General features: G+C 48.8%; 1 protein-coding gene across 2 annotated transcripts; it reads left to right on the top strand.

Annotated features, from left to right (window-relative positions):
- The first annotated feature begins 2942 nt into the window (after positions 1 to 2942).
- On the top strand, positions 2943 to 23765 carry brpf3b (bromodomain and PHD finger containing, 3b). 2 transcript variants are annotated; one of them, XM_088640189.1, is made up of 13 exons: positions 2943 to 3536; positions 7904 to 9485; positions 10436 to 10592; positions 11354 to 11485; positions 11769 to 11897; positions 12147 to 12459; positions 13900 to 14184; positions 15150 to 15686; positions 17193 to 17286; positions 18707 to 18804; positions 19140 to 19237; positions 19348 to 19502; positions 22492 to 23765. In XM_088640189.1, the coding sequence occupies exons 2-13, from the start codon at positions 7924 to 7926 to the stop codon at positions 22673 to 22675; spliced, it is 3744 nt and encodes a 1247-aa protein (XP_088496315.1). In that variant the 5' UTR covers positions 2943 to 3536; positions 7904 to 7923; the 3' UTR covers positions 22676 to 23765. The 2 variants fall into 2 exon arrangements, with proteins under 2 accessions (XP_088496315.1, XP_088496314.1); XM_088640188.1 differs by having other exon boundaries at positions 18704 to 18804.
- The last annotated feature ends 1027 nt before the right edge of the window (positions 23766 to 24792 follow it).

Below are 24792 nucleotides of genomic sequence, written 5' to 3'. Positions count from 1 at the left end.
ACATTTACAGCAATGTCTGCTTCAGTCATTAGAGGCAAAATACAGACATATTTTTTTTTAAATACTGTCGGTCTTCTGAGTTGCAAGTTCACAAGGCCTTTTTGTTTTGTGAAAAGGTCATCTCTCACGGCATCAGCTGATGAGAGATATGGAGCCTGATTTTCCTGGGCTGACTGGGATTTGACTGTCCTTCGATTGCGACGGCTCTGGCTGCAGTAGCTGGCACACAGCTTGCCCACAGTGCAAAGTGAAGCCTTGTCAGGATAAATGAGGGTTGTTGCTGTTGCAGAATGGGAAGGGAAGGGCAACACAAGCCCACATGCTGATAACTTTTCTGCTTGAAAGTGCCCATTAAGCAGAACTGAAGCAAAAGGATTTGGAGAGAAAATGTGTAATGCTGCTTTTATTTATTTTTTTTGGTTGGGGGAATCAGTAGTACAGGGGTTAGCAATGCTGCCTTGAAGCACTGGGGCCCTGGGTTCAATTCCTGGGGTGCTGTTTGTATGTTCTCCCCTTGTTGGCATGTGTTTTCTCTGGGTACTTCAGTTTCCTCCCACAGTCCAAAGACTTTTTTTTAACAAAATAAACTTTAATTGCATGATACACATCACTCCTGCAATTTGTACATTCTAACAAACCACAAAGACTCTACTCGTGTTCTTAGAAGGGTTCTGGGGCTGGATTTGTACAATAAAAAGAGTTCCTCCAAGGCTCTAACACTTTGTTGCTTCATTCTCCTGCAAATCCTTCACAGGGATCCTCTCCTCCAGCTCCCTCGCTCCCCACTCTGTGTGTTGTGCTGGATGAGAGTGTTCCTCGTGTTCCACAGTCCTTGTTTTATTAGGGACACCAGTAGTTAAAGCAAGGAGAATTGGGACTGTGGTTAAGGATCTGTGCCTGTGGCTGGAAGGTTGCCGGTTCAAATCCCATGGCCAGCAGAGGAATCCTACTCTGTTGGGCCCCTGAGTAAGGCCCTTAACCCCAACTGCTCCAGGGGCGCTGTATAAATGGCTGACCCTGCGCTCTGACCCCGAGCTTCTCTCTCCCTCCATCTGTGTGCCTGTGTGTCTCTTGGAGAGCAAGCTGGGATATGCAAAAAGACAAATTCCTAATCCAAAAAATTGTATATGACCAATAAAGTGATCTTATCTGATCTTAAGTACTGTGTCCCTTGGTCCAATCTGGTCGGTTCTGGCCCCAGTGGGATGCACTGGTAGCTGAGCACTGTTCTCGTCCAAGACAGTCCAAAGACTGGCTCATGTAAATGAACGTGGGGCCCTGGTGTGAGTGTGAATGAATGTTTGTGTGCCCTGCGATACAGACTGGCGCACTGTCTAGGGTGTACGTTGTGCCTTATGCTTGCCGGGATGGACTCCAGCTCCCCTGCGACCCTGAATTGGATAATAAAGTAGTTGGAAAATAGATGGATTGAATCAGTGTCATAAAATATTTGCAAGACTAAAGGTCAATTTACAAGGTAGCTCAGGGATGTGAGGGTTAACGGAGGATCATCCTGGCTGGTGACAGAAGTGGGCAGCTGTGTAGGTGTTGCAACACTTGGGGACACTCGTGGGGGGAGGAGTGGTCGTTCCTAAAAACATTTGCCACTACACTGCTTACACCTGGATTTCTGTTCCCTGTGAAGAAATGGAAAAAACTTTCAGAGGGTTATTTTCACAGTCCTAGGCAGTTTACCACACATTCATTTTGTATCCCTTTTTCATTCATTTTTTTATTTTAAATGGCACTAAAATGTTTTGGGAAGCTTTTAATGTAACTGTGTGTGTCTTGGGGGAGGTAAAGTGGGACCTAGATATGCGCATGGGGGGAAGGGGTGTTTGGTGTGTAGTTTCAACTCCACCCACCCCTGAGAGACTGAACTGTAGCAAAACATGCAGAGCTGAGCACCACATTGTAACAAGCAAGAGACCATCACAAGATCAGTCATACCAGTGGTTCCCTACAATGGTACTGGAGGGCCCTGTGTCGGCTGATTTGTTTTTGTTGAGCTGAGCTATACAAATCCCAGTGCTAAAGCCCAAGACCTCGTTCTTGAGAGGGGAATATACCCTCACCTCAAGATACCGCTTCCAGCAACCTCTGCATACAGATTTACAAGCAGCCGCTCCTCAATTTGTTGAACCTAATTTTATTGTGGTTTACGCACTTGAATGAGGGCAGTTCTGAAACTCAGGAACTGGCACAGAGTCGATATAAATTACAAGCCCTCCATAAACGTTGACAGCTGACAGCAACTTTTTCAAGTCCGTTTAGAAAAGGAAAACCAATGACCATTTCTATGATTAAGAAATCGTCTGGATCGTAAAAAAAACAGTCGACAAGAGTTAGAATCATTGGTATAAACCTCTTGCTTAAATAAGCAAGCTTTAAAGAAGGCTGAAGTCTTCACTTAAAAAAATGCGGTGCAACTTTAAACACTCGATGTACACGTGTGCTTCGCTTCTGGGGGGAACAAGGGCAAGGTCATGGAAAACGATAGCGTTACCCTGTTTTTCTTGCATTTTAGCTCGTCTTTGTTTTTCACTCGGAAAACTTTTTTTTTTCGTTACTGACACTGGGAAAGACCCGGGATTCATTAGAGTGGAAAAGACACCTCTTGTACTTATTTAAATACAGTCAATGAATCCGTAATATCTTGAAGAGACTGAAGACGCACTAGGTCCTACTCCTAAAGACATGCAGTAGGCTACCATTAGCTTCTACAGACGGACTAAAAGCGTAATGGTTATCAAATCAATAGTACGTTATTATGACCATCACTGCGATACGCACATTCAATCTCACTTTGTCAACAAAGAGAGGCAGGGTGAAGGAATTCAGTCGAACGCGGTGCGAGAAGTGGGCTTGCACAGAAACCACGCCATGCACATGTATTTTTCTACAGGCGGGGGTAGCCGCTGCCGCATAGTAATGAGAGCGCCCGGCTTGCCTGCTTTTCCTGTGCAGCTCCAACAAGTCCGCCGCACGCACTGTGCAGCGCTGTACCCGGGATGAGCCCGGAGTAACTGGCATGGCGCGTATGAAGGGGAAGGTCTACGTACTGGTCGTGTGTGTTGGCGTTGTGCTCCAACACACGGGATCGGAGTGTGTGTGGCGATGTTTGTGTCGGAGGGAGACACAGTAATATCGTACACTACCACGGGGTTTCCATGTTTGTCAAACAACCAGCTTCGGCAGCTCGCTTCTTTTAAAGGGGCGTGTTCTCGCTATCTTGATTGAAAGCGCCGCTTTCCCTTAGCTATCGCTGGGGGAAAAAATCCTTTCGTAGCCAGACCAGGGTATCTACCTTCTCGTGTTTCTCTCAAATAAACCTTGGCACTACACTTGCCTGTTCTCCCTTAATTCTACTGGAAAACGTTCAGTCGTGGCCATGATGGAGGGTTGAAGCTGGGAAAAGGACGTTTGCACACCGAAATTTGCCGGCTTTTTCGGCCGAAGCACCCAGAGCGACGGCTCCGCTCTCCTTGGCTGTTTTTTAGCTGCTCTTGCTGTCGAGTTGCCTTTTGAAAAACAAGGTAAATGTTTAAAGTCGAATTTTTCTTATTTTTTGCGCTGCGGCGAGGTTGTTTTTAAGCAGGGGTGTAGACGTTTTTTTACTCAGAAAATTAATGGAGATTCTTAACTGCCCCCCCGGTCAAAGAAAACGGGCAATAACATAATACTGAAGGAGAGTTTTAATGTGATCTTGAGGGGATATGGCAGGAGAGGAAAGGCGCTTATTAACCGACATTGTGTTTGGGCCTGCTTGTTGTAGCGTCGTGTTGTAAAGAGAAATATTTCGATCAGCACTACAGTTTAGCGGGGAAGATGGCTGCCATCTTCTCTCCTTCTGGAAATAAAACGCAGCCAACCAAACTATGGCGGTTAGGACCGCCTCTGCTAATGGCTGATTGGCTTCTTGAAGACCCTGTGAGGGCGGCAGGAGACTCTGATTGGCCGAGCGGAAGCTCACTTATGAAAAGTGGGTCTGGGGTGTTCTTGGTGGTTAAGTGTAGGGGATTCCTTCCAGAAAAATCTCCCCGAAAAACACAAGCAAAGAAAGAAGGGTATATCGCCATGGGCGAATAAACTGTTATGTCAGCTCTCAGCAGCGTTGTCAGAGAGAGATCGCGTGTTGTGGCAGTAGTTTGCGAGCTGTGCGGGTGTGTGGAGAGATGAGGAGCTTGATTTGCATAGGTCCGCCCCCACCAAGCGAAAATAAAAACATGTCATTTTGCAAAAGTTTTGCCGCGATCACAGCTGAAGGGGCGTTTGCGTGTTTAGGTTGAATTTAAGACCAGTAAACTCTTTCCGTTGATCCGGTTTTGATCTTTTAAATGGAATTTTTCACTTTCTTGTCCGTATTTGATTAAACTCGCCGCTCCAATGCCGTAGGCAAGAAAAAGGGAGCCTCGACTTGTTTTCTTCTTGGTGGTGGGGGATAGTTTGACAAAGTAAAATGAGTGGCTTTCTAGATAAGGACACAGGAGGGGAGTGATGCTCTCATTGAGTAGCTCGCTGAACAGGTGACCGGGATTATTTGGAGGGGGAGTATTGAATTTGTCCCCCGATGCGCAAAGAGGACAGGAGCTCTAACACCGCGCCGTCAAGTCACGTGTGAGCCAGCTGAGTGTGAGCTCGGTGCAAGATCACTTCCGCCTCCACACGTCACGACGCCTGCGCAGCGAGGCGGGAGCATTTAAATCGAAGGAGGAATGGTTGTCTTTTGGGTTGGGTCTGGCTGGTTACGCAGAATCGCCGTATTTATGGTCTACGTTTTTACGAAACATTATGGCCGACAATCCAGGGAATGCTTTTAAAATGGGCTTTTTAAAGCAAGACCCTGAAAGGATTATGTACCGCCGCAGAGCTTTAATTATTTTCTGAACAAAGACAAAGTTGTGAGTGCATAGCGCGAGGAAACGTTTAGTGGATTCGGCTATTACTGTGACTCAAAGGTGTTTCGACCGATAACTGCAAAACAGTGTGATATTTCTCATAAAAATATAGATCAAGTCACATTCCTGATTATTGCCTTCATAAGCTGGCCCTGACACTTATAGGCACTTATAGTTTGGTATGTGCCGTTGATCTAAAGTAATAATAAAAAACTTTATTTTATATAGCACCTTTAAAGGTGGCTTCTCAAAGCACTTTACAGAATGTCAACAACAATAAATAAAAAGAACACGCAAGATAAAACACAATTACAATACAGAGAGCAGAGGGTCGATGGTGGTACTAAGTATAGTAGGAGCAGAGGGGTAAGGAATGGAACCAGTTAAGTAAAGGCTCTTCTAAAGAAGAAGGTTTTGAGTCTGGATTTGAAGGAGTTTAGCGAAGGTGACTCCGATATCCTTGGGGAGAGAGTTTCAGAGCTTGGGGACATAACAGGAGAAGGCCCTGTCACCCATAGAATGTAGACGGGCTTGGGGGACAGTTAGGAAACCAGAATTAGAAGAGCGAAGGTTGCGAGGTGGGGAGAAGGGCGACAATAGTTCAGACAGGTTCTTGAGGTGCCAAGCCATGCAGAGCATTATAGGTGAGCATGAGGATTGTAAATTCCACGCGGAATTTGACAGGAAACCAGTGCAAGGACGTGAAGAACACTTGCACTAGACCTGGTCAGGAGTCTGGCTGCCGAATTTTGGACATTCTGCAGTTTGTTCAATGTAGATTTAGATACCCCAGTTAGTAGAGCATTACAGAGCTTTTCAGCCCCAGTTAGTGATAGCAGAGGGCGTAGTGTAGGGATATTTCGATGTTGCATGTTTGCATGTTACGTCTGTGTTTGTGTTAGTTGCTGAATGTATCTGTGCAGACTTGCCTCTGACATGATTTGCCTAGTGTTAGTATCCTGTAAGTTCCCCTTGTGAATTGTGCTTTTATATTGAAGATGGTCCTCTCTGCTGTGAACGGCAGTATGTAAAATGGCAGTGAGTTATGGAGCCAGCTGTCATATCTCCTGAGAGAGTGCTGGACTGATGGAGAGGATGGGTCAGGAGAGCCACGGATGGCAGAGCTGGTGCCACAGGTTCTACAGGTTTGTTCTAGCCAGCAGCTGTGTGTGAGCTGTGGAGAAAAAGGTGGTTCTGACTGCACTAAAGAATTGATTGCTGGGTTGGAGTTGTTTGGAAGTCTCTGTGGCCCCCTTAGGGTCAATTGTTAACACATTTATAATCATCATAAAAAAACAATGGTGAAAAGATTTTTACTGGTGAATTTTTCACACTTGATTTTCACGTTTGATTTTGGCATGGAGTTAGCTGTATTCTCTTAACATGACCAATGGGATTTGAGACTCCTTCAGTGCTGCATATATTTCCCTGTAACCCACTACAAGCGCGTCAAATACAGAGGTCCAGTTTACCTCTTAAATGCAGCATTTCAGTGCCAAGGAGAAGTGATCTATAACGAATATCCTCTTTGCATGGATATGACCCAGAAAACACTATATGGGGAATGATAGTGATATACATACTACTATATTGAATATATATATTGAAGGCAGTATCGAAGTTGTTTCTTTATGCAAAGAGTCTGGCAGTGTGGAACAAGGCACCTGGCTATGTTGTAGAAGCTGATACCCTGGCTTCCTCCTAGAAACAACTTGGCTTCTAGGTTCCTTGGATCGGTTCGATATTGAGTACTGAATGTGCCAAAGTGTCTCCTCTCGTTTGTAACTGTTTTTGTGCACTGAAGCATCTAACACTGGAAAGGTAATTAATCCCACAGCCTTCCCTCTGCCCTCCAGCAGAAAACTAGGCCAGCTGAAGAGTATGGAGCAAGGACCCAGCAAACGTAACACTCCTTTCTTGTGAAATAACATCATATCAGAATAGATGTTCTGCCTTTAAAAAGCCAAGCACAGGGGTGGCCTACGACTGGAGCCACAAACTGGAGAGCCATAGACCAGCAGGTCTTATGTGGCACATCAGCAAGACCAGGCAAGAGCAGCCTCTGTAAACTGTACTAGAGCTCAACTAACACAAAGGTGAATTTATTAAATCAAAAGCCTGTCTTTATGTTTAAAGACCTTTTCTGCAGCTGTGGTGAAGTTATAGTTGCAGGAACAGAGGCACCGTACTACTACAGACAAACATGTCCATTCCTAATGTTTTTATAGGTGGCTGAAGAGGCTCTGCCTTGAGACAAGAAGTCTCAAGATTTCCCAGTGAACTGTTCTGGGAGAAGTGGGAATTTGCAGGTTTGCCCACCTGACTTGAATCCCAGCAGCTTTAAATAATCTGTGTTAATTGCTTACTTTAATTGACACCTGAAGAAGGCTTCACAGCCGAAACGTTGTGTTTTCTCTCTTCTCTTTTCAGCATGGAATGAACCTATTACTTATTACTTTAATTGATGATTATAAAGCTGTGAATAGGTGATCAATTTATGATGAACTGACCAAAGTAGGAATGACAGTTGCCAAGTACTGCCTGAAGGCGTTTTCCTTGGAAAACTAGAGGGGGGTCTTCATTTTTAGAAGCAGGTACAGGACTAATGCAAGTTCCATTCAACATTTGAAGACGTGAAAGCAAATTTAAAAATAAGCCCCACATAGAAAACTGAAAACAAATTAGCCTGTTGTAAAGATCTGGCTGGCGCAAAAGCCAGAGGACGAACCACTGGCAAGAGTATTTGGGAGTGCTTGTTTTAATATGGCATGTCTCCATGTCCTGGAAGCTCTGCAGTGTCCTGCCAGCAGTAAAGAGTTTGAAATGTAAATGAGTTTTGTTCATCAGCAGGTGATTGTGGAGCCTGTTGAGTCATTGTGATCAGTTGCCACGTTGGGATAGGAAATTAGCAACCACTTCCAAATCGTTCAAAACAAAGTCTGTTGCCATATAAGCTGACCCCAGTTTTCTCTGTCTTTTTCTCTCGGTCTCTCCCCCGGCGCCAGGGAGGTAGTGCGGGGGGCAGATGAGGAAGCCGCGGAGGCGGGGGCGCCAGGCTGGGGGGGTGGCGGCGGCAGCAGTGGGCGGCGGCGGCGGCGGTGGCGGTGGCGGCCTGGGCCCGCGCTCGCCCTCCCCCTACAGCCTCAAGGTGTCGCCGGCGCGGGAGACGCTGACCTACGCCCAGGCACAGAAGATGGTGGAGGTGGACCTGGATGGCCGGCTGCACCGCATCAGCATCTTCGACCCGCTCACGGTCATCACCGAGGACGAGATGACGGCGCAGGACATCGCCGAGTGCAACAGCAACAAGGAGAACAGCGAGCAGCCCCTGTTCCCCAGCTCCAAGCCTGGCAGGAAGCCCCCTGCCACCAAAGGGAAGAAGAAGGACACCGCCAAGCATTCCTCCTCCTCCTCCTCACACGTAGGAGGAGGGCAGCACAACCAGCACCCTCCATACCACCATCACCCCAACTCCCACACGCCGCATCACGCTCTCCCCAAGCCCACCTTCCGCATCCTGGACTCCTACGCGCCCTCCGAGGCCCCGCCCCTCCCGGCCGCCTACTACCGCTACATGGAGAAGTCCGCCGAGGAGCTGGACGCGGAGGCCGAGTACGACATGGACGAGGAGGACTTCGCCTGGCTGGAGATGGTCAACGAGAAGCGGGTGTCGGACGGGCAGGCCTCGGTCTCGCCCGACGCCTTCGAGCTGCTGATGGACCGGCTGGAGAAGGAGTCCTTCCTGGAGAGCCGAAGCCAGGGCCCCTCGCAGTCGGCCATCGACGAGGACGCCTTCTGCTGCGTCTGCCTGGACGACGAGTGCCTCAACAGCAACGTCATCCTCTTCTGCGACATCTGCAACCTGGCCGTGCACCAGGAGTGCTACGGCGTGCCCTACATCCCAGAAGGCCAGTGGCTGTGCCGCTGCTGCCTGCAGTCGCCCTCCCGCCCTGTAGACTGCGTTCTGTGCCCCAACAAGGGAGGCGCCTTCAAACAAACCAGCGATGGGCGCTGGGCCCATGTGGTGTGTGCCATCTGGATCCCAGAGGTCTGCTTCGCCAACACGGTGTTCCTGGAGCCCGTGGAAGGGGTGGAAAACATCCCCCCGGCCCGCTGGAAGCTGACCTGCTACATCTGCAAGCAGAAGGGGCAGGGCGCCTCCATCCAGTGCCACAAGGCCAACTGCTACACGGCCTTCCACGTCACCTGCGCCCAGCGCGCGGGGCTCTTCATGAAGATCGACCCCGTGCGGGAGACCAACGTGAACGGCACCACTTTCTCGGTGAAGAAGACGGCCTTCTGCGAGGCCCACTCGCCGCCGGGCGCCACCCGGAAGAGCAGCCGGCTGGTGGGGGGCTGCAACTCCCACCTGGGCGAGATCGGGGAGGGGGAGGAGGTGGACGAGGAGAGGGCTCGGGACCGAGGGGCGGGACGGGGGCGCGCTTCCTCTTTGACCCCGGGGCAGCAGCACAAGCGCGGGGCGAAGAAGGGCTCGAAGCTGAAGAGGAAGGTGAGGAAGAGTCTGGAGGTGGTGTCTCGGCGCTCCACCGTGCCCATGGTGATGGTACCGCAGATCCCCTCCCACAGGTGAGCTCCCCGGCTTCGCTTTCACTTCCTCAGGTTTGAATTTGTTACTGCTCTGTCTCCCTGTCCCCAAGGCACCAGGAACTACATTCAAACCACTAGTGATGAGGGGACCCAGTTGTGCTCAGTCTACCCTTGTCACAACAAAATGCTGGCTCTGAGTCTTCACAGACCAGCAGCAGCAGCAGCAAGCGCAGTGCAGAGAAAGGATCCAGACCAGACAGGATGAGGGACTTTATGATCAGCGGAATGAGTTAAACCTTCCTTTATTCATACACTTGCACATATAAATATTTAAATCTGAAATATCTGAGCCAAATATATAGCCAAAGTATTTCCAGGACTGGAGAAACATGAAATGGGGCTGTCTGCTGTTCTTGGCCTTCATTAGGAAACCTTTCATTTCTATACCCGTGTCATGAAAGAAATGCTGCCCAGGAGCCATATTTAAAAACTTTAATGGGGTCAATGTCTGTATATCTTAAGGTGGTACTTTTAGGTGGTTGACAGCTGTAGGATGTTAATATAGTTGGGGTTTTTAAAATATGATTTTTTACGTCAATTCATTTTGACACACTTGCTACCACTCTTAAATTTGCATGATATATTCAAATTTTATTTGCTTTCATAATTAATTCAAGTACTGACAGTTTTGAATTTTGCGTCAGTGAGTGTGTGGAGGGTGGGGGTGATTACAGGTTGTCCTGAAGGATATAAACCAGCTGGAAAATCTTTTTATACTTCGATCTCTGTGATTGGCTTTGCACCCCTTTATTAAAATAAGCACTTTTCAGAACTTTCTTGTGAGATTCCTTTTCTGTGTTGAGCCGAAATTCGGCGCGGATTCTCTCCAGTTTTATTTTGAGGGTTAAGGCGGGGTCGGGTCAGAATGGCGTGTTGAAGCGCCTGTCGGTGTTGCTCTGTTCACCCTGGCCTCCTGTCTCTCTCCAAAGGTTGAATAAGATCTGCACGGGGGTCCCGGTCCAGAGGAAGAACCAGTTCATGCAGCGGCTCCACAATTACTGGCTGCTGAAGCGCCAGTCCAGGAACGGGGTGCCCCTGATCCGCCGACTGCACTCACACCTGCAAGCCCAGAGGGGTGCCGAGCAGGTCAGGCTCTGCGGCTTCTCTGAAAGGGGTGGAGATGGCGTCACACTCCCTCTGCCTGCTTGTCCATGTCCTGTAGGGGGGTCTTGTGGGGCTTCGGTGAGGTTAGGGGAGGGGGATAGAGGCCTCTCGGGCTTCAGTTAGTTTAAAGGGGTAAGGGGGTTTCTAGGACAAGTGCTTCAGTGAGGTTAGGGGAGGGGCAAGGGGGTCTCTAGGGCAGGGGCTTCAGTGGGGTTAGGGGAGGGGTAAGTGGTTCTTTGGGGCTTCAGTGAGGTTAGCGAGTATTAAGGGGGCCGGGGTAAGTGGTTCTTTGGGGCTTCAGTGAGGTTAGGCTTTAGGGGGTCTTTGGGCCAGTGTGGGCTCATGGGTTGAGAAGTTGAGGGCCCAGGGTGTCAGAGAGATGTGTACACACACAGGGGCATCATCTTCAGCCTAACTAAGCAGCAGGACAAGTCCTTGAAATTCAATTGAGGTGTTTTTTTTCCCTGCAGTGGTAGCAGCCTTAAGACAAGAAAATAATTTTAGCAAAAAACACTTATTTTCAGAATCTTTGCCATTAGTAAGCAGCCTCTACTAACACTTAACAACATATTGTGGTTTGTCAGTAAACCTGCACATTTGTAAAGCAGTGTTAATGGCTTCTTATTGTATGTTTGCAAATTGTGACGTGCAACTCCTAAACCAAAGCGTTGGCCTCACCTTGATGCGACAGGCGCAGTAATTTGGTGTTGTTCTTGTGTTGTGTGTGTCGCGGCGCTGCTCAGACGGAGTCGGACGAGAAGGTGAGCGCAGTGAAGGAGGAGCTGAAGTACTGGCAGAAACTGAGACATGACCTGGAGAGGGCCAGGCTGCTGGTGGAGCTGATCCGCAAGAGGGAGAAGCTGAAGAGGGAGCAGGTACTCGGGGGCGGGCACAGGGCACGGAGAGGGAAAGGAGTGAGAGGACAATTTGGTGGAGGAGAAAGAGGGCTGGGGGCTCGGTGAACGAAGAGAACGAGGTGAAAGAGGTAGAAGAAGAATGAGCAAATGGGTCATTAGACAAACAGGTATTCTGTGGGTTACAATAAGTGGCACTGTTTTATAATTTTCTGACGTTGGTGAGGTGTTGGGTCCTCTTCTCTGAAAGTGTCGGCATTTCCACTCCCCTCAAACACCCCTCTCCCTCCCCCTGCTTGTCCAGGTGAAGGTGCACCAGGCTGCGATGGAGCTCCAGCTGACTCCGTTCCTGGTTCTCCTGCGCTCCACACTGGACCAGCTGCAGGAGAAGGACGCCGCGCAGATTTTTGCTGAACCCGTCAACCTCAAAGAGGTAAGAGGTGTGGCCACTGCACCTGTCTTCCCCTCCTGCGGGGTCTTATTTTCTTCCCAAGTTTTATTTATTTCCATCTTTCTTCCTCCCCATTTTCTTGTCTTTCTCTCCTTAATCCCTTTTTTTTGCTTTCCCTCTCTCTCTTGCCTTCTCCTCTGGCCTGCCCTTCCTTCTGGCAGGCTTCCTCTGTCACGTGCTCCTTCTGTCCTTCTCTCATCGGCATCCCTCTCTTCCTGCGTTGCGCTGCAGGTTCCGGACTATCTGGAGTTCATTTCCCAGCCCATGGACTTCTCCACCATGCGCTCCAAAGTGGAGGCTCACGGCTACTGCAGCCTGGCCGACTTCGAGGGCGACTTCAACCTCATGGTGAGCAACTGCCTGAAGTATAACGCCAAAGACACCGTGTTCCACCGGGCCGCGGTGCGCCTGCGCGACCTGGGGGGCGCCATCCTGCGGCACACGCAGCGCCAGGCCCAGAGCATCGGCTTCGACTCCGAGACCGGCATGCACCTGCCCGACTCGCCCAAGACGCAGGACTTCTACCGCTGCTCCTGGGAGGATGGTGAGAGCTCTGTCCCCGTGCTTGCAGCAGGCTTCCTTTACCTCTCGTTTACTCCATCCACCTCAGGCTGCACAAGTCAGACTGCATGTGCGTGCCAAGGGCCACAGCTGGCAAGACCAGTCCTAGGCGTCTTTGTCATTACGTCTTGTATAAAATGCTAACGTACAATAGACCTTAGAGCACTAACATCTGTGCTGTTTTTATTGAAGTGTTTGGATCGTGTCCACAATCACGTAGTACATAAGGAGCGCGTGATTCCTCAAAAAATCATGTTTTAAATTCGAAATCCTCTTGCTGTGCTGGGCTGGAACCGTGCAAACCTGATGTGTTTTAACCCACTGCGTGATCCTCGCATCTGTACCCAACCCCCTCCAGCTCATCTGGAGCCCCCTGACCTGTAATCGGCATCCGTTCTTCATGCTCTTCGCTGGCTGTCCATCTGTATTCATACCTGATTCTTACCTGCCCCTCCTGCCTCCAGTCCCCCACATTTCTCCTTCTCTTCTGCCACGTGCTTGTTTGTTTCCTCTCTTTGCTCTCCTGCCATTTGTGTTGTACCCTGGGCAGAATTAGCTGCCTGGGAGCTCAGGACTGCACCTTCTCTGACGCCTTCTGACGCCTCTGCAAGATTTGCTGTAACTGCTCCGTCTTGCACTGTTTTTACATTGTTGAATTGTAATATTCCACAGTGCGTCTTACCTTCCTCAGCTGGATGTTATATACAGTATACCCTCACTTTACCAGACTAATGGGGGGAAAGGGGTGCCCAGTATAGCTGGCTGTCCATTAAATTACCAATGAGAAATTTCAAGCTCAAATCACACTTGTATATGAGAAACAAATCCTGTCAGAAGTAAACCAAGCTTGTTTGGAATGGCAATGGATTACTGGAAGCTTGTTTGTTGTATCCTTGAGGACCCTCAGTCCCTGTAACTAACTTGACAACGGGTGTCAATCTGTGTAAGCCTGTAGCATTTGCACAAATTTCTGCCGAGATCCTTTCCTCGCTGGTTTATTGTCCTGGCGTAGACACGGATGCTTGTGTCCATTTCTGGGAGAAAATGCCGGAAGAGACCAGCCTCATCAGCATTGTACCTTTGGGATAATCGGAGCCTTTATCTTGGATTGTTATAAATTTCTTCAGTGGGAGCACTTGAAGATTCACCATAGGTGCTTTTTATTCACTATACTGTGACGTTTGCGTAGTCGCCAAAACCAGTGCATTTGAAACGGTTTCACGTGCGTGGCGATTCAATGTCATGTACGTGCATTTTTAAAGGAACGGTTGACCAGATTTTGTCTGTTAAATTCGAAGTCCATTAAAGCGTGGGTTTCCTGTAATTGTATTAGGAAAGTTGTCCACACAATAATAGTATCTTGTTGCTGCGGCTGCAGTGTTCTCACACTTTCCTCTCCTCCGCCTCCCTGTCCGCACTGTAGTGGACAACATCCTGCTCCCAGAGAACCGCCTGCACATGTCGGCCGAGGACCAGCTGAAGGAGCTGCTGGACAAGCTGGACATGGTGACCAGCATGCGCTCCAGCGGGGCCCGCACGCGCCGGATCCGCCTGCTGCGCCGCGAGATCAACAGCATCCGCTACAAGCTGGGCCAGCAGCAGCGGCTCCTGCTGAACGGGGACCACGCCAAGCCCGCCCCCGAGGAAGGGGAGGACAGCACGGCGCCGGGCGAGCGCGCGGGCAGCCCCCCCCCGACTCCGGAGAAAGGTACAGTCCGCCCAGCTCCACTGTGGAGCACCAGTTCTGGTGGACTTGCTTGTTAGCTTTTAGAAAAGAGAACTAAATCTTGTGACTATCCCATGCCTGACAAAACTCTGTACGTGGGGCAAGAGGACATTTTTTTAATTGAAGTTTATTTTTTTAATGAATGCATTAATTAATTCGTTTAATAATAATAAAAGCGAAATACTTCCCACAGGTACCCCTGATGTAACTCTTCATCTGTTCATGACTTTCCGTAACTGGGAGTTGCTAGACAAAATCAACCATCATAAAAACTGAAGACCTTCGTGTTTATTAACATGCCTTTTAGGTACTGCCTGGCCTGACCAGATGCTTTCTGGTTTATTGGTACAGTGTGATATTTTTCCTTTCTGGCAGCAGTAGACAGTGGAGCATTTCCTGTTATGTCCTCTTCGGATGTTTTGATGGCTTATGATTTCCTTTTTCTCTTGTGGTTACCATTTTATGGTGTCTCATGTCTTGAATTCCTGAGACTTGCATTCCTAATTCCCCAGTGTTCTGGTCAAGTGTGCTGTGATATCTTCCGGAAAAAGGTAGTTGCCTTGTGCGTGGCTCACAAGGGCAAACTGCTGGCTCTGATTGTTGGTTGAGCTCTGTGACTCTGGGGGGGCGTCTGTAAGTGTAGGCTTGCGATTGGTCAGGTCTTCCTTGCTCAGCGAAACGGCAACCTCCTGTGATGTTCCCACTCCTCCGTTCGGCGTGGGTCCTCCTGTCTCCCTGCGTGCAGCACGTTAAGAGGAATCGCTCGATGTGTGGGCGGCTCAGAGAGGCCTGCCTGAACTTCCTCACTCCTTCCATGTGGCTGTAAAGCCTCAATTGGCACCGCCAAATTTATCTAAAATAAATATCCTAAACAAAGTGATTTTAAAAATGAATGAAAAAGAAACTTAGCAGCCATGGTGAGCCTGTTTTTTTTTTTCTGCTCATAGAATCCTCGAAGTCCACCCCTCCTCCAACGCTAGAGCCCACTGGCCCTGCCCCCTCCCCGACTGACAGCGACGCCCCCCAGGACCCCCCCACACTGCGACCCGTGGGCAGCGAGATCAGGACCCCGGGCCGTCCGCACAAGCGCCTGAAGTCGGACAGCGACGTGCCAACCAGCAGGCGGACGGGGGGCGGCCCCGCCGGGGGCATCCAGCGGCTGCTCAGCGACAGCGGCCTGAACGGGCTCAGCCTCGGGGTCCCCCCGGACCTGCCCAGCCCCTCCGCGCCCGCCGTCGGCCGCCGCACCTCCGTCCTCTTCAAAAAAGCCAAGAACGGCGCCAAGATTCCCAAAGGGGCCGACAGCCCCCTGCGGAACGGTGGGGAGGAGATGCACAGCACGCCCCTCACTCCCACTCCTGCCTCCGACGCCCCGTCGCCCTCCCTCAGCCCCTCCGAGCGCACCCCTCGCCGGCGGCCCTGCAGCCTCAGCGGGAGCTCCGACAGCGAGGGGGAGAAATCGCCGCGGCCCGCCCCCGAGGGAGGTAAGGACCCCAGCTCAACGTTGGTAGTGGATACAGCCGTGTTTGTAACATCTTCTCTGGTAGACGTGAGGGCACACTGCAGGCTGTGTCCTAATTTCCTGGATCATTCCACTTGGTGGGTCCCTCAGTAACATTGTTCTCTGTTAAGGACTCGGCACATTGCTTGGTTTCAGCCTTGGCTCTGGATCTGGCTGACCTGCAGGGGTTCCCTGGTTAGAGGCGTACTTGTGTGCAGGTGCTGCAGGCTTTGGCCAGACGGGAATCTTAGCTTGCTGTGTCCTGCTGGGTGCGAAGCCTTGACAGCTGTCTGTCCTCCACCTGATGCACTCAGTCTTGCTGTGTGGGGGAAAATACTGTCACTTGGACGGTGTGCTTTTCACTGCAGACTGTGTCCTCCTGCCGCCTGGATGACAGGTTACCTGATATTGGGCCACTCTTCCAGTCACACTTCTGCTTGGGTGCTATGGAGCTCATAGAGGGTTAAGATTAATGGCTCTGATGGGTGGGTGGGTTACAATGCGTATGGTCTTTCTCCTTGTGTGATGCAATTGTAAATCCATATTATGGTGGATATAAAATGATAAGTTTAAGAACCACAGCTGATACCATAAGTCTAAAATTAGCTTTCAGTGTTTAACAGCATTTTCTTTCATTGGCACATCCAGAAAACAAAATGGATAAAAGCAATTAAAAAGCCTCACTGCTTGTGTGCAATATTAATAAATTTGCAGCTCCAGAATGATAACGAACATTTTAATCCCCCCCCTGTCACATCTTAAAGCTCTGATAGTTTCTTAAGTAATTAGAATGATTTCCACTTACTGTGCAGGCTTCATCAGATCAGGTATTTGTGATGGTGCTGGGAGTCCTAATATTTCTCTAGCTGAATGGAAGAACAGCAGACTTGCATGTCACTGCTGCCAGCCTCCTGATTTTCAGCAAGACGGCAAAAATGGTTGACTGTGGAATTACTGCCCTACACAGTTTAATAAATTCTGCTCAACTCTGAATGTCGTATTTTATATTGTATGCATTATATGCGAAATATGCATTTTTCACTGCACACCTGTGGATAGATTTACAGATGGGCTGGGCCTGCAATCCCAGAGGTCTCCACTAGAGGTCACTGTATGCATGTCTATTTACTGGCAGCACTTGAGAACAGAGATGTCTTGAGTATCTTGTGTTTCAGTACAGGATCCAACAACTTTCATCTGCTCTACTGCTCACTGTAACCGCTTTCTCCCAGAATAAGCCAAGGGTGCTCAAAAATCTTGGATATTTCCAGAAGTAGGCAGACAATCCCTTTTGAAGTGAAATGTGTCCAAACCGTGTACTTTCGTTACCGTGAGCCAGCCTGGCGTGCCGGAGGGGTGGGTACATGTCCAGAAGTAGAGACGCTGCCCATGACCGGTGCTTGTTACACAGCTGTGTTTTCAAAGAGAGCGATGCATTGCGGCCGTGTGTGTGCTTCTGACATTCTCCTGTCCCGACTCTGTCCCCCAGGGCTGACGAACGGCTTTGGAAAGCATGGTGAGAGCGGCTCCGACTCGGAGTGTGGATCCCTGCCGGCTGGCACTGCGCCCATCAACAGAGAGAGGTGCGTGACCATCTAGGGTGGCACAGAGCACAGAGAGATCTGTCCTGACAGCGCTGTCTCGTCCTTTTAAACACCCACCCATCCATTCATCCATCCATCCATCCATCCATCCATTTTCTAACCGTTTCATCTGATTCAGGGAGGTGGGGGAGCCGGAGCCTATCCCAGCAAGCAACAGGCACAAGGCAGGGTACGCCCTGGACAGGACGCAAGATCTGCAGGACAGACACACTGACACAAACGTAGACATGCACACACTGACACGCAGGGCCGAATTTCCCAACCTCCCAGTATGTTTTAGAACTGTGTGAGGAAACCAGAGCACCTGGAGAAAATTTGCATGAACACAAGGAGAGCGTACAAACGCCCCAGTCTGGAATTGAACTCGTGGCCCCAGTGTTGTGAGGCAGCAATGCTACCTGCATCACCGTGCCATCTTTTGAAATGTCCTGTAGTGAATTGTTTAGTGGCCAAGGCTTAGTGTACGACAGAACAGTGAGGCACTGTCTCGGCTTAGGTGATCTTGGCTGAGACGTGGGAAGGCACTGAGAAACCAAAGGCACGTGTGACAAAAATGGCGTGAAGCACCGTAAAGGCAAGTTTACCTTGAATAAACATTCGTAAATAAGTTTCAAGTAAAAGATCAAAACTCGTTAGTGACTGTGGATCTAGAGAAGGGACCACAAGTTGACCAGAGGAGGAAAAGGTACAAATTCACAGCCGATCTAATAGCTGTACTGAGGGGATTTAAAAATTCAACAAACAAGTATTGGAACCTATATCGTTTCTTGCATAATTAATGCCTGACAGTAAAATAAAGTACTTCATACTTCATACAAGTTCTTCTCTTGTCAACACAATGTCATCTTAATCTTTAAAATATGCTAATCCTGTGCATGATGGCCAGAAAATATTCTCAGGGTTTTTGAGAAATAGAAGAGTTTCTTTGTACCAGATGTGAAAGAATAAATTAAGTGTTTTATTGTAGGTGCTTGCCTCCAGTTCGCGTTTTTTTAAATTGGAGTTTTTCCTGTATAAACGAGGACAGTGTGGTACCTGGGCCGACCCCCTTCCCACAAATAAGGCTTAAATGTACTTCCTTCTGGTTCCCCCTTGTGCCTTCTGGTTTGTGTTTTACTGTTGGACCTGTACTCCACTGGGGCTATATTGTCAATACTGAATGGGGGCCCCTGGTTGTGTTGCCTGTTAAAAAAGGTTCAAAAGGTCTTTAGACAAATTCCAGAGTAATATGTTTCTTTTGGTAACATGACCAAAACTGTTCTGTAAATTAAGTTGCGCACTGTATCCTTTTAAAGTGGGAATTCTACGGTTTTAACTACACAGTTACTGCTCCCCAGATGTTTGGATGAGAATTTGGTCTAACTGTCTCCACCCGTGTTTCTCTGTGTCCACCCAGCAGCGCCGTGTCCCCGCCCAAACGCAGCCGAGGGAAACCTGCTCTCTCCCGGGTCCCCTTCCTGGAAGGCGTGAACGGAGACTCGGACTACACTGGCGCAGGTGAGAGCGAGGGGCAGGGCAGCAAGAGGGGTGTACAGAGCATGAGAGCTGCCCCTCATCCCAGCGTTCGTGCTGTCCGGGACCCTCCTGTGATTCACGCAATGAAATGTCCGTGACATCCCAAGATTCACAGTCAGGGTGATGGCCAACTGTAATGCAGCAGCTGGTAGATTGAAAGCTTGCTGCTGGTCCCTGAAAAGCTAGCCAGGAAGGCTCGGCTCGTGTGTTGGAGTCGGTTAGTGATGTGGGAGAGGGCTTCCCACGATGCACAGGAACGGAGCTGTGCTGTACCGATGGAACAGGCAGGGCAGTGATGACGTGTGTCTCGGCCACAGGCAGGAGTCTGCTGATGCCGTTCGAGAGCAGCGCGGAGCTGGAACCCCTGGATCTGGTGTGGGCCAAGTGCCGGGGATACCCCTCCTACCCTGCCCTGGTGAGTGTGCGTCAGTGCCCGCCGTGCACGTGCTGCCATCTGTGCGTCTGGGTCCCCGTGCCGGTCCGTGTGCGCGTGCTCTTGCCGACTGTGTCCGTGTGTTGGCACAGATCATCGACCCCGACATGCCGCGCGAGGGCCTGCTGCACAACGGCGTGCCCATCCCTGTGCCGCCGCTGGACGTGCTGAGGCTGGGAGCACAGCGGCAGGAGGAGGCCGGGGAGAAGCTCTTCCTCGTCCTCTTCTTCGACAACAAGAGGACCTGGTGAGTGTGCGCGGGGGCTGGCCGAGGGTGCGTGTTGGTTCAGCCTCTACTGCCTAGAGAGGGGGTGACCTCGTGAGACTGTAATCCGGCAGCAGTGCGGCACAGTGCTCGGGCACTGGAAGGTTGAGGGTTCGAAACCCAGTGAAAACAAGAGTTACTTTGTTATTACAAAAAAAGTTGGCAATTGTTTTTTTTAAATGTCATTACTAATGGGTAGACTTGAGAGTCTGTATTCCCGTGTGCTGTTTTCGTGTGCTTTTTCGCGTACCCCAGCTTGCACTCCATGAGAGGCACAGAGGATTCCTCTGCCGGCCGCGGAATACGAACCAGCAACCTTCCAGCACCAGGCGCAGATCCTTAGCTACAGAGCCACCAAACCTCCAGCATCCAGCATTCTTTTAGGAGGATTTCTGCGTAGGAGAATGTGGTTCTGTGCTGGAGCCCTGTAAAGAGCTTGCCTGGTCTCTGGTTCTGGTCTCCAGCCATCCTCAGGGCCGTTTCTAACCCTCACCCTCCCTTCTCGCCACTAGAACAGCTGTGATGTGGAGGAGGTGTTTGTGTGTGTGTGTGTCTGAGCGAGGGGGGAGTATGACAAGAAAAACCAACACTGTTTGAATATAATCGTCTTTGCGTTGCTTAACGATGCAAGGCATTTGTGCTAATGAAGCCACTTTGAAGCCTGTTTTCTCGACAGATGTTGAAAGAGCTAGTTGGCTGTTAGATTCACAGCTGGCTTTGACAGACAGTGTTTTCTCTTTTGCAAAATATATCAGCAGTTTCCAAGCCTTTCAGTATCGTATCCTGAAATAGTTTATCACAGTTCTTTAAAAGAACTGCAGAATTACAAAAAGACATTTACAAGGCACTTAGAAGTTCAATAGAATGCTTTTATCATATGAAAAAGCATGCAACATGCAAAGTCTTTTTCTACTATCAGGGCTGCATGAAACCTTATTTAGACAACTTCAGTGGTTCTCAAACTTTTTGGACCAAGTACCACCCCTGATCAAACCAAAGCATCCAAGTATCATTTACAAGTCATCTTTTCATAGGACCCCCAGAAAATTACAATGACCAACATGAGCGCGCGTGCGCACACACTCGCACACGCATATAATAAATATTATAATAATAAACTTTATTTGATATAACACCTTTAAAGGTGGCTTCTCAGAGCACTTTACAGAATGACAACAGGAACAACAACAATTAAAAAAAAACAATAAAAAAAACACCATTTCAGTGAGAGGGGTGAGCTTGTTTAGTCGACCAAATTCATCGGTCGAGCCTTGATACAATTCACAACAGAGTCTAACAGATTTTAAATCCTCAGGCATTCTCTTGACGGCCTCGCGGTGGATGCTGCAGTGCGTCCACTTCATATCTGGAGCAACCTCTCTAATTCGTACACCTACACCGCTGTGTCGGCTTGTCATCGCTCTAGCACCGTCTGTACAAACTCCGACGCATTTTATCCAGTCGATGCCATTCTCTTTGATAAAGCTGAAATAGCGTGGGGCTCCGGTGTGCCTTGCGAGGACGGGCTCGGGTGCTCTCCTGTAGTTCCTGTTGGTAGCGGCTTACCATGGGACGCACCCTCAAACCCGTATGTAATGTGAACGAGCAAATGGGCCAAATCAACAACATCTACACACTCATCTAATTGCTGTGAAAAGTATCTGCTCATCTTAACACGCTCTATCAGCGTAGTTTTAATACCATCCGCCATATCAATAATTCTGTGAGTGACTGTGTCTTTCATAGGGGGCAGCAGGTCAAGCTGTTTAGGAGCTTTTTCTCCACACAATACATGTCAGCTCTTTTGCCAACGGTAAACAAAGTGCTTCAAAAATAGTGTGGGGCTTACCTGCATAAGCAATCCGCAAGCTTGCATTTTTCCGTTTCCGTTTCAGGAGTCCGTCTCGGAAGTTAAAATAAGTTTTTATTTCATGCGCATGGGAGCAAAACGGAGACACTTGTCGTATTTTTCTCAAATTAACCTTGAACACTTCTTAAATATTTTTCTGTTATCTATCACGCTTTCCTGTGCTCACAAGATTGCCAGCGTTCGTAGTACGCATTTCTATGCTTTCCTGTGCTCACAACATTGGCATTGTTCCAAAATCACGCACATTCTCCTACCTCCCTATTTGCTGGAGATAACTTTTTTGAATACAATTGGTCACTTACGTCCGTAGCACGAATTCCTATGCAATGGTATAGAATTACATAGTAGCTCTTGTGTCCACTCAAGTATTAGCGCGTGCTGTATTGTATTGTAGGCTTCGTATTCGACACAAACTAATTTGATTAAAATAAAAAATATGAAAACCCGTCCCAATTTTTCAGTGGACACAACAAAGTTCCAGGGTCATACGGCGTACCAGCTGGCGGCGCTCCATAGTTTGAGAACCACTGGACTACTTGATTACTTCAGCCAGTGGGCTCGGGCTCCAGTGTGCGGGGAGAGGAAGGGCTCGGCTCCAGTGTGCGGGGAGAGGAAGGGCTCGGGCTCCAGTGTGCGGGGAGACGAAGGGCTCCAGTGTGCGGGGAGAGGAAGGGCTCGGGCTCCAGTGTGCGGGGAGAGGACGGGCTCCAGTGTGCAGGGAGAGGACAGGCTCCAGTGTGCGGGGAGAGGACGGGCTCCAGTGTGCGGGGAGAGGACGGGCTCCAGTGTGCGGGGAGAGGAAGGGCTCCGGCTCCTGTGTGCAGGGAGAGGACGGGCTCCTGTGTGCAGGGAGAGGACAGGCTCCAGTGTGCGGGGAGAGGAAGGGCTCCGGCTCCTGTGTGCAGGGAGAGGACGGGCTCGGGCTCCAGTGTGCGGGGAGAGGACGGGCTCCTGTGTGTGGGGCGAGCGTGGGCTCGGGTGGCCTCTGGCTCCTGTGTGCAAAGGCTCAGGCGGGCTCGGACTCTTGTGGGCCGGGCTCGGGCAAGGACGAGCTCGGGCTCCTCTGTTGACTCGGCCTCTTTGTTTTGTCATTGGCTGCAGGCAGTGGCTTCCGCGTGACAAGGTGCAGCCCCTGGGGGTGGACGACACGGTGGACAAGCTGCGCATGATGGAGGGGCGCAAGACGAGCATCCGCAAGTCTGTCCAGGTGGCCTACGACCGGGCCATGATCCACCTGAGCCGAGTCAGGGGCGACCACGGCTTTGTCACCTCCAGCTACCTGTAGACTGTGGGAAGAGAGCAGCCATTCGCCCAGCTAGTACTGGACAGGGGGAGGGGGGTGAGGAGCGAGGGGCGAGGGGCGTGGCTTTGTCCTGCTGCTTGGACAGGGAGTAAAGAGGTGAGTGTTTGGGTAGAGGGGTTAGACGCTCAGCCTTGTCTTTCTCATCGGCCAGAATAGTTTGACTCTCACGAAGGCCAGGAGGGTACGCTGAGGAGAGAGGAGAAAGACAGCAGAGTCTTGGTGCTGTTGGAAAAGCACAGAAGAGCCGGGTCCTAAAACAAGGACAACCAAAACTTCAGAAAAACGGAAAACTGTTTAATGAGGATGACAAAATTCACTATGTTTTTTTTTTGGCAAATTCATTTTTTTCATATTTATAAAAAAAGCAAAAAGTTACAAAAATAAAAGGATCACTGCCATTTTCTTACGATAGCTTTTTACTTTTTAATATTTTATGAAACCACTTCTTGTACATTAAATACGCACACCTTACATATATAAATGTATATCATACCCTTATATTTTATTTTTTGCATTTGTATTGAGTTAACCGAGGGCACTACGGGGAAGAAAAATGATGTAAATAATTGTAAGATACTGTTATAAATTATTGGCTGGCTTCAAAGTTCATTTAGCTTCTCTGTGGTGTTAATGGTTATATATAAATATATATATATTTTCTTTGTGTTTTAATACACAAAATAATTTATTTAAGGAAAAAAGTTGACAATTGAAAGTAAATAGTTCAGTTATTTAAAATGGGGGAAAAAATAATTTAAAAGAAGCAGTGGACTTTGTGACCTATGTATAACGTTGTAATAATATCAAAGTTTTAAAACACTTTTATTACATTTTATGATTTGTAATTTCCTCAAGCTGTGGCCAACGGGCTGAAATGTTGCTGTAAGTCCGCTGTTAAGCACAGAATGTTGTATTTATTGTAGAAAGTCTTTATTCGCTTTCTAGATCTGTTTATAAGATGGCTATGAGAGAGATTCTACGCTTGTACATAATGCAGATTTTACCTACTATAACCTGATTGTCTGAAGCTATATTTTCTCTCTTGAGAAATAAATGTTCTAATCTAAATAGATTTTTATCGCTGTTCTGTATTTCTTGGCTGATGGATTGGTTTCAGTTGTTCTTGTGGTTTATTTTTTTTGCGTCTTTCGGTTTGCAAGGCACTGTAGCTAAAGGTTAATGAGTTAAAGGCTTGGGTATTTCCAGGCGGTATACTGTACTGTCTTGAAGGGCGACACAGTCAACTGCAGAATACAGTGCTATTACTGATTCATTTAATCCAAAGCATTTTGTTTGTAGCCCTTTACGCATCTGGGTAATTTAACAGGGCAGTTTGAGGATTCAGGGGTACCACTGTATAGACCTGGGACTTGAACCCTCAACCCCAAACCATTAGAAGCCCAGACCCCTCACCACTACTCCAAAGCTTCCCCAGTGTGGAAATTTGCAATTGAAAGAAAAACACAATAAGATAAACAAAAATCTCAAAGAGTGCAGACCCTTACCTAATGTAAGGGGTCCTTGCACATTCTTTTGGCTTTCACTTTATTAAACCAGCAACTGCTGAAATGAACCAGTGTACCGGCTATGTACATAAAAACAGAGAAGAAAAGAAACAACGTTTCTGGATCCTTCTTCGGGTGAGAAATCAACCCCACCTTCACACCTGAAGAAGGCTCCACAGCCGAAATGTTCTTTTCTTCTCTTTTCAGCATGGAATAAACCTTTACTTGTTCCTTGGCAGCCTACGCATGCTGATGCAGCTACCTACTTGAATTACTTCAAACTAGGTACATGCTGTTTAATATTTAGTTATTGCTTGATTTGATTTTCTGTTCAGTATGAACACTAGACTGGAAGATAAGCCTGTGTGTAGTATTAAAAAAGCAGCAGGAAGATGATCTTGCAGAAGATTTAAGCTTCCTGCCAAAGGAGCACGGAGGGGGAGCATGCAGTGAAATTTGCTTCTTTCAGAAATTTAGCCCCCAGGTATTCCTGGCATTTCGCACACATCTCCCTGGAGCTGTCTAAAAGACTTTCAGTTTTTTGCTGAGCAGCACCAGCAGAACAAAATATCCAAGTGGTTAAAAATAGATACA

Source organism: Lepisosteus platostomus, chromosome 7 (genome assembly GCF_059453375.1).
Source record: "Lepisosteus platostomus isolate fLepPlt1 chromosome 7, fLepPlt1.hap1, whole genome shotgun sequence".
In the NCBI taxonomy this organism is placed as follows: Eukaryota; Metazoa; Chordata; class Actinopteri; order Semionotiformes; family Lepisosteidae; genus Lepisosteus; species Lepisosteus platostomus.
The sequence above is the reverse complement of the archived record's forward strand: the minus strand, read 5'-3'. Positions and strand labels throughout refer to the sequence as shown.

Excerpts from the sequence above, each read along its gene's own strand:
- brpf3b (XM_088640188.1), top strand. The coding sequence starts at position 7,924 with ATGAGGAAGCCGCGGAGGCGGGGGCGCCAGGCTGGGGGGGTGGCGGCG. Across the intron at positions 10,593-11,353 it reads CCCAGAGGGGTGCCGAGCAG|ACGGAGTCGGACGAGAAGGT; the intron begins GTCAGGCTCTGC and ends GGCGCTGCTCAG. Across the intron at positions 14,185-15,149 it reads CCCCCCGACTCCGGAGAAAG|AATCCTCGAAGTCCACCCCT; the intron begins GTACAGTCCGCC and ends TTCTGCTCATAG.